This window comes from Gymnoscopelus microlampas (assembly GCF_963454915.1).
Source record: "Gymnoscopelus microlampas genome assembly, chromosome: 5".
In the NCBI taxonomy this organism is placed as follows: domain Eukaryota; kingdom Metazoa; phylum Chordata; class Actinopteri; order Myctophiformes; family Myctophidae; genus Gymnoscopelus; species Gymnoscopelus microlampas.
The window spans coordinates 40,765,350-40,783,545 of NC_139942.1; the positions used below are offsets into that span (position 1 = coordinate 40,765,350).

The window sequence follows — 18,196 nt, forward strand, 5'->3', positions numbered from 1 at the left end:
ACTCAAAACAAAAACTGTCTAAAAGAAATAGAAAACAGAAAATCATACATTGCCAATCGATAATAGCCTACTAATTGTGTTGCCCAGAATAATCATCATTCCAAGATTTCACACTGAGGCAGTGGCTTTATGATTAGCCAACAATTAGAGGGAAAAAGAAAAAAAAACAGAAAATAGAAAGCAGATTTTTTTTTTTTAACTACTGTATATTTCAATCATTTTACCACACAGCAAGAAAATGGTGTACTTGTCATGTCAGTTGTACCTTTTGTCTTGTTACTTCTTTTTTTTTAACATCATGTCTGTTTTTTGTTCTTTTAATAATTTTTCATCAGACATATCCTGGACACATTTCTGTGAGAACTGCATATCATGACATCAAAGCACCAAATGTGTGATTACAAGCCCCCTGTAACACTAAAATAAGCATATTAACATATCAAAAAGGTGCCAATTGAACATATAATTTGTGCAATATCTTTTAAATACACCATTTACAACAGTACCTGAACTATGAGCTATGAGCTCTGGCTCATGGTACAAAACAACCTTACAGCTAGTGGGAGTGACAAAAATGATTTGTTTGGTGAGTGTGTGAAGCATTAGAGACGGATATACGCAGTATCAACCAATTCACTTGCCTATTGAGAAGGAAACATTAGCTTCTGAGGACATCAAAGTTATATTTCACTTTTGATATAACAATTGCGCAGTTTTCACCACGCACGACTCCAAGGGCATTCCGTACTGGTCAACTTCCAACATTAGCTGCGACGGGAGGTCTGCTTTCAACCACCAGCGTATTGGATTGATGTCACCCCTGCTGCTCTTAATATTAACCACTTAAGCACCGTTTCATACTTCATTGTACGATGATGCCACGTGGCAAAAGCAGCCAATCTGCAGATTTGCAATTTTTTTCAAAGATATGTTTTGGGGCTTTTTCTGCCTTTATTCATAGTAAAGTAGACTGAGAGGAAATGGGGAGAGATGGGGGGTGACACGCAGCAAAGGTCATCAAGATCGGGAGTCGAACCCGCAACATGCTGTCAAGCTGGATTACCAGCATGTGGCATGCGCCTGGACCGCTAGGCCAGCGGGTGCCCCCACAGATTTGCTATTTTCAGCATTTTTGAATTATTATTATTTATTTATTTATTTTACAATTTTCGCTTATGACATGCCCAAAATAGGGATACTAGGTTGAAAGTGAACAAATGTAAACAGGTCAAATTAGTTTTTGCAAAGTAAGCGAAGATTATGTTTTCATGGGGTCACCAACAATGATAATTGAGATGAGGGGGTGGGTGGGTGAAGGTGCAGTATTATCAAGTAATCTGTCATTGTTTCACAGGGAAGGTGAAATTTGGATCACAAGCAAAGCTAGGGGGTCTACTGCCACTGCCAGGAGGTTGTGGGGAGTGCGCTGTTGGAATGAAAGCGCATTACCTGTCATGCTAGTCATGCTAACCAGAGTCCCTAAAACAGCCAGCTATGGTGGTTGACCGTTCATGAATTCCTACAGGGGAGTGTGCGCAATAGAAAAGTGTAATGGTTTTACCTCAGTAAAATACCAGCAACAACGAGTGGTCACAGACGATGACGAGAAAGAAAATATATATTGCATAGTACGAGAAAATTAGCTTGGTCTCAATTCAGACGTTATCCTATCCTTGAATACCTCTGGAAGACCCATGCAGACATGGAGGCACATTGTGCCTACACGCATGGGAGAGAGCGATGTCTGCTATTTTGCGTGTACGTATATATTAAGAGCCACAAATTCATATTACTCAGTGATAAAACCACCACAAACCCTGATATCATGGTGGAAGGTATTCATAGCACTGTATAATGAGTGAGTGAGTGTGTATTAATTAATAATACACACTCCCAGGAACTGAAGTCACAGTTATGACTGTAATTGGAATGTACCACAATTGAAGGTTTTAATATTATGTTTACAATAGTGTGGGTAGGTTGTCTAGGACTTATTTTGTTATCAGTGTTAGGACGGACTAATGCTTGCTTTGTAGGTATCCAAACACAAAATACAGCCAATAAATCACCAAATGGACTCATTCTTAATTAATCACACTTGTAAATATCCATCGCTTCACAAACTAAGGCTTGCTTTACACTTTACAAATTCATATAATAGCGTAAAATGCCAAATAAAGGTGGCATGACACTCTTGTGAGTTCTGTGGCACGGCTAATAATAAAAAGGCAATCACTTCCAGTACTGGCAGGAGTTGGTTTGGATTGTGCTTATGTAATGAAGAAAAGAAAAGAAAAGAAAAGAAAAAGGATAACAAAAACAAGTAATTTAAAATATATGTAGTTGATTGCGTCCGTCCTCCCGTGTTATAGGCGCACTGTAAACTTTTCACGTGTGATTCCTGTGTCAAACTGGGCCCCTTTTTCCAGACGTGGTCCACATGCACCCTGCAGTAAGATTCCCACTCCTGCCGGGTTGACCTCTCCACCTCTCCCTCTCTCTTTCTCCCCTTCTCTTTGGCAGTAGTGGTTTCTAGGAATTGAGTACAATGCAGCTGTGCAATACCATTTTTGTTGCTGTCCTTTGTTGTTGGCTCTGCTTGAGTTAACTGATGCTGAGCTGGGCGAATCCCAAGAGTTTGACATCATCTGGAATTTCAGACTCGTCCAAGCCTGATGCCTGGAAGGAGAAAAGAACAGACCTCAGTAGTACAAAAGCACCATTACATTTTGTCAGACAAAATAAATAAAACTAAGTACTAAATGTTGAATATATCGTTGCTGTTGTTGCAGAAACCTTGCATCTCCATATTTCATCTTTTTATCATCAATGGGTGCAGTTATTCTATAATAGTATAAACTTCGTTATGACATTTTGCACATACAAGATTTCTGCCTGAGAGCAACGATAAGGACTCAGTTAATGTACTGACCAGTTTGAAGGTCACGTTTCTGTTGTTCAGTGGATCATCAACAATCTTTTGCAAATTGGCAGCAACTGAAAGAAGAGAGTGGGGAAGAGATGACAATAGCTGACATTTTATCTTATTACTAAAACAAAATGATTCTAAACATTAAAGTCCAACTTGCATGTTGTTCATTTTGCTCAGTAAACAATGCGGATAATGACGAATATTAAGTCAGTTAGAGCAGTATAAACAGATGTTTATATGGCATGCCCTCCTATCATGCAAAAGTACAAAAAAAAAGAAGGATTTTTTGCCCTTATTTCACTCCGGTGTAGTTGACAAGACCTTACAACTCTATCACCTTTTATTACATATACCTGAAAAAAAGGGTGCGCCCAATAAACCTGAACCAGCTAAACATGGGTAACAAGGCAATAGTCTGGCCAGACTACTGGTGATTTGACGTATTCACCAGAGGTGGTGGTGTTTGATCTGATTAATACAGAGCATTTACTTACCAACGACTAAGTCTTTCCCATCAACCAGACCGGCTGAGACCAACTCCTGAGACACCCCATCAGCTGAGTCTGAAAGCAAGACATGGACAGAGAAAGACAGAGATGGATAAATGGACAGGACAGAGAAAGACAGAAAAGGGTGACATGAATAAAAACATTAGAGGGTGACATGGACAGAGGAAGACAGAAGAGGGAACATGAGTGTTAAGTCTTGCACTTACATTATATTGTTAAACCTACCTCTGCCAGACATGAACTCAAATCTGATGTCATTGAGTTCCTTCTTCAAATTCCTCAGCCTCAGGACCAGGCTAATGGGGACATTGGCGCCTGATGCTGCCGGGTCCTGTAGCAGGGCACAAAGATAAAGCGTTTGGAATGCAGTGTTCACAGTTGAAAGACACACATACAGTATATCCTATAATACAATCGGCATATCTGCTTATGCGCGGACGTGCCAAGCAGTTTGGTCGCAGTTAATCATAGCCGCTTGGTGCTTCTCCCTTCCTGCGCGCGAGCGTGTTTCCCCTTGCACCGTGTGTGTGTGTGTGTGTGTGTGTGTGTGTGTGTGTGTGTGTGTGTGTGTGTGTGTGTGTGTGTGTGTGTGTGTGTGTGTGCTTCCCCCTGCACGTTGTGCTCCATTCTCTCACACACACACACACAAAGACTACTGAAGGCTTTGGTGGGTCTTTGCGAAATCCCGAAGTAGAGTTTTGGTCATTGGAGCGGTGATGCACGTCACCCGTTTGTGAAGTGGGTATTTTCACACCCTGGACTGGATTTAAGGGAGCGTCAGAGTGTTTGTGTTGGAGCGCCTCAGTGCAACCTCTTGCATGCGTGGCTGCGATGTTTCGCGGGGGCCCAAAAGGGTCTGCGATGTTTCGCGGGGGTCCCAACACTTCCAGGGGGTCCCCCATGTATTTAAAAAAAAAAAAATTTAAAACACTTTTTTTCAAACTTTGTTTTTGGAAATTTTTATCCCACGACGCTTTTGTGGGTCTTTGCGAAATCCCAAAGTGGAGTTTTGGTCATTGGAACGGTGATGCACGTCGACTTTGCCCTACTTTCACACAATACTCTCTCTCACACTGTGAGGTGGCTGTAAGGTGGATCTGCGATGCGCAGTGGACGACGCGTCACGCTAGACGTTAGTACTTGTAATATTTGAACAATAAACCATTGGTTGAAACTGAAGCCAGTTGAAAGCCACTGGTTGCCGCCTCAAATTCAAGTTAGTGAGAAAAACTGTGTACAAGCATGGATTGCTTTGTAGTAGTAGTTCAGACAAGTGCAACTACCTCTCTCTATCAGGAGGGGGAGATGACTTCCATAAAACTTACAGATTGTTGCTTTAAAAACACGAGTACTGTCGTGGACCTGAAAACCTGTTCTAACAGGAACAAAATATTTGCTTCTTGAAGGGAGGCAGGCACAGGGTCAATGAACTGCAGAAGGAATTCAGACGGAAGAGCAAGCTGACCAAACTCTACTACCAGTTTACCCAATTCTCCACTGGCAATGCAAGGGAGGTGTCGGACTAATGCCTTATTTATACTGTACTTAGTTGCGTGCCAATCTATAAGGTCACAATGTGTCACAATGAGCTCGTAGATGTGAAATTTCTGTGCTAGACACTAGCGTGCAACTAAGTATAAATCAGGCATAACCACCTTAAACACAGTTGATCAGAGCCCCCAGGGCTTTATACTAGGCCCCCTGCTGTTTTCGCTCTACACAAAATATCTTTGCCGAAAATAGCCGATCTACAAGCCTACAACAGAAAGAACCCTTGCTCATCGGCCATTTTCACCGAATGTTCTCCCCAGAATAGGTACGCTAGGGATCGTGTGGTTAAACATCTCCAAGACCAAGGAGCTGTGTTGAAGAAGGAAGTGAACATTGGATACCCCCCCCCCCTAATTTTGTTTACCCTTGAATTTATTTATTGCTTTTTACCCCTTTTTCTCCCCAATTTAGTCATTATGCCAATGAATTCCTTCCCACACACATTTGTGTGTGACCACTACTGTCGTATCCTACTAACTCAGCTTCCGGTGAGGAGCCCCCACCGAGAGGATGGGGACTCCTTCGTCCTACTCCTCCCGACCAACAGTCCCTGCTGACAGGTGCCACATCCGCCCGTAGGAATACGTACAGTGACAAATATCACCCTTCACGCTCGGTTTCCTCCAGGGCCTCCACCGAACACAAGCTAATTGTGTTCGTATATTCACCTGTTTCCTAGGCTGTGTGTTTTCCACTTCCTGTCGATTTGATCCAATGAAATCCAATGAAACTGGTCAGATGACCAATGATATCCAATGAAATCGGCAGGAAGTGGAAAACACACAGCCTAGGAAACAGGTGAATAGACGCTTAACAAACCCGGATGCACCACGATGGATTTGAACCCATAGCCTCCGCCATTTGTATTATAATCTTTTAATATAAAAAAAGGTCCTGACACCTGGGATGTTTAATTTGTACGACTAATTTGCACAAACTGTTTGTGTCAGGAGTACATCCACACAGAACCTGATTTATTACACAGTGATAAATCGACACAATTTCTATTCGGGGAGGTATTTTTTCCCACTGCGAATAAAGACAAACCTTTATGAATGACGCATCAACTACTACATAAACAGTTTTGATGAGTAATACTCACCGGTGATTTTTGTATCGTTTGTTCATCACACCCCTGTGCGTAAAGACCTTTTTTACTTCCTGATTGTGACTCATCTATTGAGAGTTAATCTCTCAAGAACAGGTTCTGCTCTGCGTTTGAATCTGTCGGGGGGCTTAGTCATATACTCACTGGCCTACAAGTGGGCGTGCCTTCAGATCAGGAAGCAGGCCGCGCTTTACCCAATCAAATGTAGTGGGCGGGATTTACGTGTCTGCCAATCCTTCCCCACTAGAAACAAACCGAAACTCATTTAACAATAGCGTCCTCGGAGCAGACAAAACCACGGAAAGATATATTCACATTTTAACTTGCTCTTTCATCATAGAAAGAAGTGGGCTTATAACCAAAACGATCCAAGTTCTCTGGGAGAAGTGGCAAGTGGTGTTAGTGTTCCGTGTAGAAATATTGTTAGTGGGAATGAAAACACAGTCGCACCACCGGAAGTGAAAGGCTGAAGGCAGACCAAAGCCCCGGTTTCCTTGCGTACGTGTGCTACGTCGACTTCCTCCCAGAGCCAAGTGAGATAGTAAAAAACAGCAGAGGGCGCTGTTTTTCCTTTTCATTTGGCGATGGGTTGCCAGATTGATTGAGAGTTAAACTAGAAAATGTGCTCCTCGGAGCACAAGTCTCCGCCAGCAGACCCACATTGGTAAGGAATTTATTCCAAGATTGGAACTTTTTCTGCTAATATCTCCTGACTAAATGTTAGCTTGGCTGATGGCACTGATGTCACTTCGAAACATGCAACGCAATGTTTCGAAGTGACTCACCTATTTATAGGTATGTATTTCGTCATGCGTCTCGCTAGACAATCAAAGCACACCCTTTCAACATATTGTCACGTGTCACGTGAAGCTTGACCAATGTTAGCTTGGTGGAACCAAAGGAAATCAAACGAAAACATACTCTCCACCATGCCTTCGGCCTGGCGGAGACAAAGATACAAAATAATGTGCATTAGCAGCAGTAGTACCTGTGCAGCCGGTCCATGTGAGGGACTCACTGTCTGAGCAGAGGCCTGTGGAATAGCCTCTCCACCTGCCTGGCCAGCATTCACAGTGCTCTCCTGGGCTGGAACAGATGGCTGAAGAAGACCTGTGGTGCCAACTGTGGGCGGGAAGAGCTAAAGGGTACAAATCACGCACACACAAATTGAGTTGGTATTTTCATTGTCATGTAAATGAAATGAAAAAATAAAAAAAGATTAGGGACATCAGATTGTCATGCAGATCTTTGATTCAAGGCATTATGGGTAAATCAAGTTTGTCAGGTCATGTCCACTACGTATGGGCTCACCTCCATATTCTGTGATCCGTCCTTCACCCTGGGTGACTGCAGGATGGACATGACAGATTATCAGGATTAAAACCATGCAATTCTCCTTCAATCCACCCAACTATGGAATGCTCTGTATTGCAGGATTGTCTGAGTTTAACCACTTGAAACACTCTGTTGACTGGGGTCGACTCTGTACTTGGTCTGCTCTTTTTTTCTCTACACCAAATATCTTCACCGAAAGTAGCAGATCTACAAGCTCACAACCACCAGAGTAGGGATGCCAGGGTTCAAGTGGTTAAACCCACAATAGGATAAAATGAAATCACAGTAAAGATAACCAAAGAAAACCCATCAAACCCATCAAGACTTTCCAGATATAAATTAAAGGAATTAAGCATTAGGATACAAAAACATAATACATATTTTAGAACAGTCATGCGTAATTGGTAGCAATCATAGAAAGAGCTTCTGTGAGAGAAATCCAGAACCATGCAGTGTTTATACTAGAGCCAGACCGATATATCAGTCTGGACAATATATAGGCCATTATTTGACTTGTTTGATGGCAATGGTATCGGCGATTGTGTGGATGCTATGTCCCTATACAAGTTTAAATTAAGCTGTATTAAAAAAGTAAAAATAGCTCATCTACAATGTTGCATTGTGAGCTTAGAGATCAGCTATCTCTGAAAATCTTTGAAAATCTAAAACACTTTCAGAAAACTTGTGAATGACATGCCCAAAATAGGGAAGCCAGGTTGACAGTGATTAATAAATTATACATTTTTAAAATTATGCACGTTTTTGCCAAAATATCAAACAAAACCTCAGTAATTGGTGGCCTCTCCAAAATCTGGCATCGGTCAGGCTCTAGTTTATACCCTCAAATTCTGCTTTCTAAAACCAGGGACTATTTTCATCTCCGTGTTTCCAAAACAAAGCTATTCACATCGTTAACTAGGGCTGGGCGATATGTGAGAGAAAAGTGATGTCTGCCCTCACCCGCAGAGCGGCCACCGCGGCCTTCCCCTCCTCGCTCTCCTCGTCTAGCTCATCATCGCTCCACTCCCATTCTCCGTCCTCCGTCTTGTGGAGACGACCACTGGACCCGGGTACACGGCGCACCTGAAGAACAGAGAACATGATTTTGAGAGATTAAATCATACATTTTTCTGGGGCACAATTATGTGTCCCAAAGGGGTGTCAAACCTTTTTCGCTCGATCCGACATCGTCGGTCCCCTGTGAAGAAGCGTCTCTTTCAAGTACTCATTGGTCTGCAACAGAAAGGCAGAAGGATACCTTAAAGTATTCCTTCAAGATGCGTTTTAAATTTAAATGAACATGCAAAATTTGTATGGATTTATTTTACCGACATATGGCTTACCTTGGCTTTTGTGAAGAATTTGTGCTTTAACAATTCAGCAGCAGTAGGCCTAGGAAACAACAACAACATGCAGAACTCTTTGTACAGATCAGGCAATAAGGAATTAGGTATTGGGAGAAAGAAATACATGATTGTTTTTTATATACAATGGAGACGCAATGAAGAGCCCATGCAGAACAGGGACATTCCAAAACTGGCAAACTTCTATTATGGCACCTCTGTTGAGTAACTGACCTTTTCTCTGGATCTTTTTGTAAACACAAGGAGAGCATCTTCCTGAAGGACTTGCCGTATTTCTTCACCATCTCCTTGTCTGTGATGCCTGTCTCCAGGCAGGGCGGATCATTCTGCAGGGTCAGCATCAGCACCTGCCAACATGCATTTATCGTCTGCATTACTCCACATGGTATGATGATTAATGATCAAACCCAGCCCCTCTTCTACCAATATGAACTAATGCCATTAGACCAACTCTATAGGGTACATAAGACCAGCAGATGTGCCATCTAGTAATTTACTTTTGAAGATAAGATTTAGCTCTCTGTATTTACGTGTTCATACTAACCCTCTTATGCCCATGTCCATATAACCCATGCTATGCTACGGTATGCTGTTCAAAACTTAAACCTGCTCTTTTTGTGCCTCGCTGTGAAGTCATGTGATGTCTTGGATGTCTCTGTATTGTCTTGTATAGTGATGTTACGGATCTATATCAACCAATCAATCAATGGAACACACATATCCCAGTAGGAATCTCTCCACTGGAAATTATAGGTGCTGCATCGCAAAGTTTTCCAACATAAATAAGCTTTGTCACTAACAAAATCACAACTGCTAGAAAAGTAAATACATTTTCCAGCGTTTTGCCGGTTATAAGTGTTCCATTACCTAAAAAGAAAGTGTAACCGAATATAACGTGGCCCCACTTCTCCATTGAACTCAATGGATGCGGCCGCCCTGTTCTTTTATGTCCCCCTATTACTTTAAATGGTGTCCTCAATCTCACACTAAGATTTGTATCTCTTTTTCATGCGAGCCCTGGCCGAGAAAGTAAACAAAATAGTCAATATTATTTGCTCTAGGCGTATTTGTAGCCGTTTCAGACTGACGTTACATACTGTAGATGCTCTACTATCGGGCGTAAAATTGCACGCATATACCTTCATGGGTGGGTATTTGTGATACGGCGCGGCTCCAGTGGCGAGTTCAATGGCTGTTATACCGAAACTCCAGATGTCAGCTTTGAAGTCATAACCCCGTACCTGCAGGTTAAGTAAATTGAGGGTCAGGTAATGGGCAGGTAATGAGGAGACATTTGAGAATGGAAGCAAAAGGCATGTGAGAAACCAGTCTACACGACCCACCTGCTCCATGACCTCTGGGGCCATCCAGCAAGGTGTACCAACAAACGTCTTCCGCACTTTGTTTCTGGTCATGTCTCCTCCAGCTGCTAAGAAGGCACTCACACCAAAGTCTGGGCAAGGTGTGCGTCAGAGAGAGAAAGCGTGTGTGAATGAGGAAGTATTGAGGCACAGAAAGATCCTTTGCGACTTGATGTGAATCACATTTTGAGATGGCAAACAAAAAAAATAAAAAGACTGTACCAGCAATTTGCACTGAGCCATCGTCACCAAGAAGAATATTTCCAGCCTTCAGATCCCTGTATATGAAGAGGTAAATCAATGACTTATCACATTTTTAACTTGTGGTATTTAGCTGATGCTCGTGTCCTGAGATAGTTACAATTAATGTAAATGTATTGTTTCAGAGTCTTCCTCACATGGCTGTGAATGAACACACAAAGCCGTTGGACCAAAACCTGTGACTTTTGATTTACATGACATTATTTGTGAACTATCCAGCAACTCTGCAATCCCGTCTCAAGAATACAAGTCTGTGGGTGAGATGGTATAATATAGTGTATTCTATAAATACATGTGTATTATTTACATTTCACTTCCTGAACTTACAAATAGATGAGAACAGAGTGGCAGGTCTCTAAATAATGACACAAACAAATTAACATATGTGAACGTGCTACCAATTTGGAATCATACGACATAGAAACGGTCTGGCCTCAGTTTGGAACTCTGTCTTGGCTCCGATGTATTGTAGACCTCAGACTTTTGTCTATGTGGATCCCAAGATCCACATAATTTCCTAGTTTCTTTTTTATGTTTAAAAAACAATTCAACAAATATTCAGAGCAACTCTCCAAAACAGTGAAAATAGCAGATCTACAAGTTTGTAGAACTTGAAAAAAGGGCTTAACTTCAAAATGTATTTTTGTACGTTTAGGTCCAGGATGGACACCACATTTCTCTATTTGGTCTCGAGCTGAAAAAGATTGGCAACTCCTGATGTACCGGATCTCAACCCACTGTTGCCGTGTTTACATACATTTGGCCAAATGTTCCATAAGGAATTAAGTGGATTATCTCCTTTGCCAGAACACACAGTGCATGAATGATCTGATCTGTTCTGCAAATATCCTTATATCTCAACCTCCAAGCCCAGCTCTTTTCAGTTGCTTGTTAAGATGCAACCAAGTTAGCCAATCAGCAGCTAAGCTACCGCTACAATTGTGCAAAGGCAATGACCATACACATCAAATGGCATTGATGCACTCAGTAATGTCAGAAAACTAACCGTTTCTTCAATTGGGTTTATCTACTTGGAGAAATCAAAATATAATTCTCACAATAATGCAGTTGAAAAACATTACAAATAAATTGCTGTTAGCCTTCAGCTGAAGGTTAACAATGTTTTTCAAGCAGAAGAGTGCATTTCAAACAGAGCCATTGCAGTACGACTGCATGAAACCATGTGTTTGTAGAGAAATGAGGAGTTAATTTCAAAACAATTACACTTGACAGCTGCACTCACAGGATATATAGAGGCCTTTATTCACTACCCTGTGTCTCAGTGGTGGTTCACTGTGTTCCTGGGAAGGATGGTTATGTAAAACAAACCACCTAAATAATGCATTTCCAGTGGTTTAAATATTGAAGAACCTTGGCCGACGTGAAAGCCAGAGGACTAGTACACAATAGAACGGAAATGAATGACTCAGTACTAATCCAGTTGAGAAATTAGAAACTAGTAAGCGATGTATCTTACGGGCGAGGTTGACTTAAAAACATGACACACATCCAGGTAGGGAGACCTTACAGTCGACATAATGCGTGTGCATGGCAGACGTTCCAGGACCTCACCTGTGAATCTGCCCATTTTTATGCAGGTATTCCAGTGCCTCCAATACTTCTCTGAGGATGGTGGCGATGCAGCCCTCATCCAAAACGCCGTTCTTGTGTTCGCCACGCGAGATGGTATGCTTGATGATGTCCAACACAGAGCCTGAGATACAGGGTGGGGAAGATTGATTTATATCATCTGACTGCGCGCACCGTGATTTCTTACCAGAGCCAACGAAAGAGAGCGTGATAAATGAACGGATTCTCAATGTCGCTAATGCTTACACCTGATACATTCAAAAATGAAAAAAAAAGAACAAATAGCAGCTCTACAAGCTCACAAGGCATTGTGATGCAACACGTTGTGAGCTTGTAGATCTGCTATTTCACACATACAAGAGAGCTATCACAGGAAGTCTCCTTAGGGAGTAAATGGTGCGAAATGCCCTCTCTAGGTAGATGCAGCACTGCATACCAGAAAAGAGCAAGGTAACAAAGTAAAAGTAACATACTGGGAGAAAGTGTACATATTCTAAATAATTCATAAAACTCAGTCCTGAAAATCAGACCATGACTACGAATGAGGGAAAGTGTGTATTGGGTGGAATTCAACGCTCTGTCCAAGTGTTCAATCACAGCTCGTTAAGAGATATGAAAAATGGGAGATATGCCTGCAGAAAGTCAAGTCAAAGTCAAGTTCAAGATAAGAGTTAGCAGAGTGCAAGTCACGTCAAAAAAGGTTTCACTGACAGTACAGTACTCACCACCACTGAGCAGCCTCATCACCAACCACAGTTCATCCTTCACCACAAAGGAGGTGTAATAGGAGACAATGTTTCGATGGTGACACTGGCTCATAGCTTGGATCTCTTTCTGCGGGGACAAGAACAGTCCAGAGGAACGAATGATACAAAATGTAGACGTATAGACTCTATAATATAGAGGACAGGGAACATCACCTCCTACTATAATCTCAGTTCACTGTAGCATAGAAGGCAATTCTTCCTTTGTTGCTTCAGACTGCTTAACCTATTTCAGCAGTGAGCAGGGAATCAAGCCCTGGAGACCCAAGGAGTGACTAAGGTAATGTCACCACAAGGCTACTAGGCCAAGACATCCTTAATTAAGATCATGGGGCTGGGAGAATCAACTATCCAGGGCAGGCTAGGGATGTGATACTGTATAAAGGCTGCTGATGTAGCTGTCATGTTTGCTGGTCACATCCAGCTGTTGATATGACCATATGGACCAACTGATTTGAATATTGCTTCAGAGGTGAGAGCACCCCCCCCTCCCTCCCTCCAAACACACACGTTTGTCTGTTGTACAGACTCTATGGATTTGCTATTTTCCAAATAAGCAGGAGCAACAGACATCGTCCGCCACAGTCATTTTACCAGAAGCTCATCCATGCTGGTCTGACACTTTTCCAGGTTGATACGCTTGATGGCCACCTTCTCCTTTCTGGGCTCACAGTAGGCTGCCTGGACCACAGCTGTGGCACCACTCCCTGGGGGACACCAAGTAGAGGACATGGGACAACATTAGAAGGACAAACTTAGTGACAGTTCAAGGGGGAGCCTTTAATTGATGGAACAAGTCAGTATGCATGTTACTGAATCTGTGATGGATGTGATCAGGTGTCATAAGCTTTGTTCAGACTGCGGGCAAATATTTAGGACTGACTGTCCACACTGCTATTTGCAAGTGATCAGACTGGATTTGTGTGTTTCAGATATTGTGCATTTGGTTGCTGTGGTAACGACACAGCAACATAGGCAAGAGTAATGCTAAACTTAAACCAGTGGCGTACCCACTGTAGAGGCAACTAAGATCTCGCCTCCCCTAGAAAACCCAAATAACCCGAAAAGGTGTCATTTCGTGCTTAATGTCCTCAAAGTCACGCATCCAACAAGCTGTTGTGAGCTTGCAGATTGGCTATTTTCGTTGAGTACATGATGAAGTATAAATCAGGCTTCGCTTCAGTGTACAAGTGTCCTGCCTGAGACATCCTCAGATTTGGATTTCCAAGCACTTAGAAATGTGGTTCAAATGTAATTAGCAAAAATAAATGTAAATGTTTTGATCAAACCATCTGATTACAAACTGAATAAAAATCGGTTTTGAGCCCCCAGTCTCAACACAGACCAAGTTCCCTGAAGCACATGAACTAAGCCATGGAGTGTGTCACTGACAATGTACACAAAAAAATACAATAAATCTGACTGTAAGAACTACAAGGTTTCCACGTTATTAACTCACGAGTAGTCAGGACGAAACTAAAAGGTTTGAGTCAACAATCCATAATCTAACGTCCAGCAAATGAACACCACCCATGTCAACATTTCACCCTTCAGCCCAGTGAGACAACTTGCGTTAACTAGCTAGCACTAGGCTAGCTAAAGAGCAGTCTAGATTGGCAACAAGCTAGCTGATTCTAATAGGGACTTTCCCAGCTCGCCACGAAGAGCGCTACCGACTGAGCACTAGAACGCTTCTGCATGGTCACCCACGAAGTACAACCGGCCTGCTGATAGCTGATAGCTAATAGACATGTAAGGCTAGCAGCTACGGCTATCGGCCGCTAGCTGCTGGCTGATTTGCTGGTGAGGAGCTGGTTTGGTTAGCTAGCTAGCCTAGCTACCAACAATGCTAAGGTTAGCTTAGCTCCTCACCTATCACCTCATGGAGAAGATAATCATCCTTGTCGATTGACCAGGGCTGGGCGTTCTGGTCCTCGGCCATCCTGTAGCTGTTGGTGCGCCGTAGACAGCGTGATTAAACTGGGATATGTTGTATTGAAGGAGGGAGAGCGCTTGTGGTGATCACTACTCCATTCAGCACAGAGGAGGAGGATGGAGGCTGCTGGCTGGCTACTCGCTGCTCCGCTGACAGTTCCTGGCTGCTGATGTCAACACAGCAGCGACGGGCGGCGTTGCCAGGTTTTGAGAGAGAAACAAGCAAGCAACCTAGTCTAGGAAAACAAGCCCAAAAGAAGAAACTTATAGGCCACATGAGTTTCAAACCTATATGCATCGGCTACTTGAAAATAGCAGATCTACAAGCTCACAACGACGCGGTGTGAGCTTGTAGATCTGCTATTTTCAAAAAATCTTGGAAATTATAAAATGTGGAATATTTGGATTTTTTTTTTTTTTTTTTTTTTTTTTTGAAACATTCTAACAACGCAAATGCTCCCTGGCACAAGACATTTGAGAACCACTTTTGGAAGCAACTACACTTTTGGAAACAAGCCCAAAAAAACGCAACCCGCAACTACCAATATTTACAAACAACTTCACAGAAAAACAAGCCCAAATTCGCTTATAAGCGGACATGGAAACACTGGCGACAGGCGCCTCGTGCATTACGTAACGTATGTTTTTTCCCCTTATTTTTTTTATGAACCAAAAAAGCCGCCATGTTTGGTGTGGCAATAATAATTATGTACTGCACGCACGCACCGTTTTCTTTATACATCCATGTAGCGTTACGTTACTAACTGACTGCACCTGACAGCAAAGAAAGCGCACGCGAACCCCGTATAGTAACTAAATTCAACACAACTGAACTTTAGACAACATTGTATATTTTTTGCAACGACCTGAAGCTGTGATGGGGTTTCACTAGAGGGCGCAATTACCCTTTTCGTTCACAATGATGGATGATGGCCTGCTGAGTAAGAATGGGACTACAAGTTAGAATGGGACTACACGTTAGAATGGGACTACAAGTTAGAATGGGACCCAAAAGTCCCAAAGTTAGAAAGTCCCAGAAAACTGTATTAACAAACTCCCATAAAACTGCAGGTCTGCTGCAACTTTTCCTTCTTTTAAATCACAGCTGCAACCTACAACACATCTTCACTGTAATTGTACTCTCTTACTTTTTCTTTTTTTACTTCTTTTGTTTTTATTGTATTCTAAGGTCCTTTTATAATGTGTTTCCTTTGCTTAATGTTCTACGTAAAGCACATTGAATTGCCTTGTCTGTTGTCTTGCCTTGCTTGCCTCAGCCTGGCCTAATAGGATAGGCCTCTACCAAGTCAAAAAACTCTACAGGCCATTATAGTCATTTAACTAACTATTGTCAGTTTTATTGGCATATCCCCACCGAATAACAATGATTGTAATTTAGACTATTGTAGAAATACTCCGAACCAATGCATGTTTTATATTTGTATTTTATTATTATTATTATTATTGCTAAAGTGGTTTTATCCCTCTTTTTTTTCCCAACATGCAGACAACAATAAGGAAATGAAATAAACCATGTCACTGGAACAGTGCCCTGAGAATGGAGGTTTTGTTGAAACTAGTAAAACTATGGCTGGCATCAATGGCATGAGAGGACTTGTCATAGCTTGTTGTGGAAAAACAGACAGCAAGCAAAGGAAGACAATTTTATAGCTGAGGCATTACAACTGCAATCCACAGTGCAGCAACTCACAATCTTTGGAATTCCACAGTGGTGGAAAGTAATGAAGTACATTTACTCAAGTACTGCACTTAAGTACAATTTTGAGGTATTTTATTTTATTTTACTGGAGTATTTCCATTGTTGAATTGTTTGAAAACTTTGAGCTTGTAGATCTACTATTTTCAAAAGGTTTGTATACATTTTATAAATTTGAAAACGTGTAAGCTTTAACTTTAACTTTAACTTTTAAGTACATTTTGAATGCAGGACTTTTACTTGTAACAGAACATTTCTACACTATGGTATTGATATATTACATACATAAACAATGTGAGTATGGTACTTCTTCCAACACAGGAATTTCACACAGGAACTTTTGGTTTTCTGTTAGCAGTCAAATTTTACAGCAAAATCATTCATTTGGAGTGAAATGGTTCTTGTTGTAAGTTTACAGATTTTGAATCACAGCCAGCACTCAACAACCCCCATCAAACTAGCAGAAAAGGACTTTCTCTGAACTCACTAAGCAGTGCAATGTCATGTGCAGGTGGTTAGTATAGTGTCCATAAGTAAAATATGTCTTTAACATTCTTTTCATTTGGTTATTCTTCACGCTATAGTTTATATTGTCATTGACCTTCATCGCATTTGCACACACCCATATTTACATAACACACAGTATTCTTTCCCTACAGTTAACCATGCATGTGCATTGCATGGTGACAAGAGGCGCTCCTTTCTTTCTCAGAATCTGTCGGGTGACTGGATTGTGGATTTTTCACTGGGAAAATGTCAGCAGGGAAAGGGAACATGACTTCCACCTCTCCCTGAAGTACAGCCATGATGACACCCTTGAACAAGGCACTGAAACGGCTCAATGGTTCCATTTGAGCTGCTCAGTGTCCCACAGTATATAAAACATTGTTTCTCAACATGGGGTCTGGGGACCCCAGGGGTCATTGAGGGATTTCCAGGGGGTCCCCAGCTAAATTATTGATAGTCGAGAACCAAATGGACCCTTACAGGTCTGTAACTGAGAGTGTACAAATGGAACCAAATTTGGTTCCATATGTACACTCCCAAAGTTAAACTGATTTATGTGGATTGGGTTGTGGATTGGGGTCCCTGACATGAACATCATATAAAATGGGGGTCTGGGGCCTAATGCATATGAAACTGGGGGTCATTTAAATTACAAAGGTTGAGAATCACTTGTATAGAATATTGGTTGACCTTATGAATGTGTTGAGTGTTAATTGTGTGAATGTGAAGCAAGGAAGTGCTGATACAGAGAGTGTAAGCTCAGCAAAATTCTTCCCTGGGAAAGGAAAGGGGCATAAATATCTACAGTAGGCCTAATAATATCTTTAGTTGAGAAAAGGTTTCAAGAAAATAACGTAATTTGCCCTAATACTAAATTAATTCAATCTTGTGTTGTCAGACATTCATCAGTGCTGACAAAAACAGAAGAAAAGAAAAACAGTGTCCATAATTTGCTTCAATGTCTTCTTCACCGAACATGATGGATTTGAAAGCTGGTGGCTCTTCCCGGAAGCAGCCCCTGACACTATTAAAGCCCACTGCTGACAGTGCGCTGGGGGTAAGCCAGGCCTGAAAGGGAACTGCTGAGAGCCACAACAGCACCCCTCAGCTACCGACTCCCTTGCTATTGTCCTGCCAAGGCTGAGCTGAACATGAAAACGATAGCAAAAACTTCATCTCACCCATTCAGTATAACCCACATTCTAAAATTGTACATCGGCAACTACAAACCAGCCCTTGGACATGTTCATGTTTTATTGAAC

General features: G+C 41.9%; 1 protein-coding gene across 2 annotated transcripts; it reads right to left on the minus strand.

Moving 5' to 3' along the window:
- Window positions 1-303: 303 nt before the first annotated feature.
- LOC311045539 (serine/threonine-protein kinase OSR1-like) lies at window positions 304-14,881 on the minus strand. Of its 2 annotated transcripts, XM_084057442.1 has the most exons (17): window positions 14,648-14,880; window positions 13,370-13,482; window positions 12,737-12,845; window positions 11,994-12,135; window positions 10,383-10,438; window positions 10,143-10,252; window positions 9,939-10,040; window positions 9,013-9,146; window positions 8,779-8,827; window positions 8,603-8,668; window positions 8,396-8,518; window positions 7,412-7,447; window positions 7,089-7,238; window positions 3,667-3,772; window positions 3,427-3,495; window positions 2,933-2,997; window positions 304-2,679 (listed from the first exon to the last, which is right to left on the minus strand). In XM_084057442.1, the coding sequence occupies exons 1-17, from the start codon at window positions 14,715-14,717 to the stop codon at window positions 2,605-2,607; spliced, it is 1,575 nt and encodes a 524-aa protein (XP_083913568.1). In that variant the 5' UTR covers window positions 14,718-14,880; the 3' UTR covers window positions 304-2,604. The 2 variants fall into 2 exon arrangements, with proteins under 2 accessions (XP_083913568.1, XP_083913567.1); XM_084057441.1 differs by having other exon boundaries at window positions 9,939-10,252; window positions 14,648-14,881.
- Between the last annotated feature and the right edge of the window lie 3,315 nt (window positions 14,882-18,196).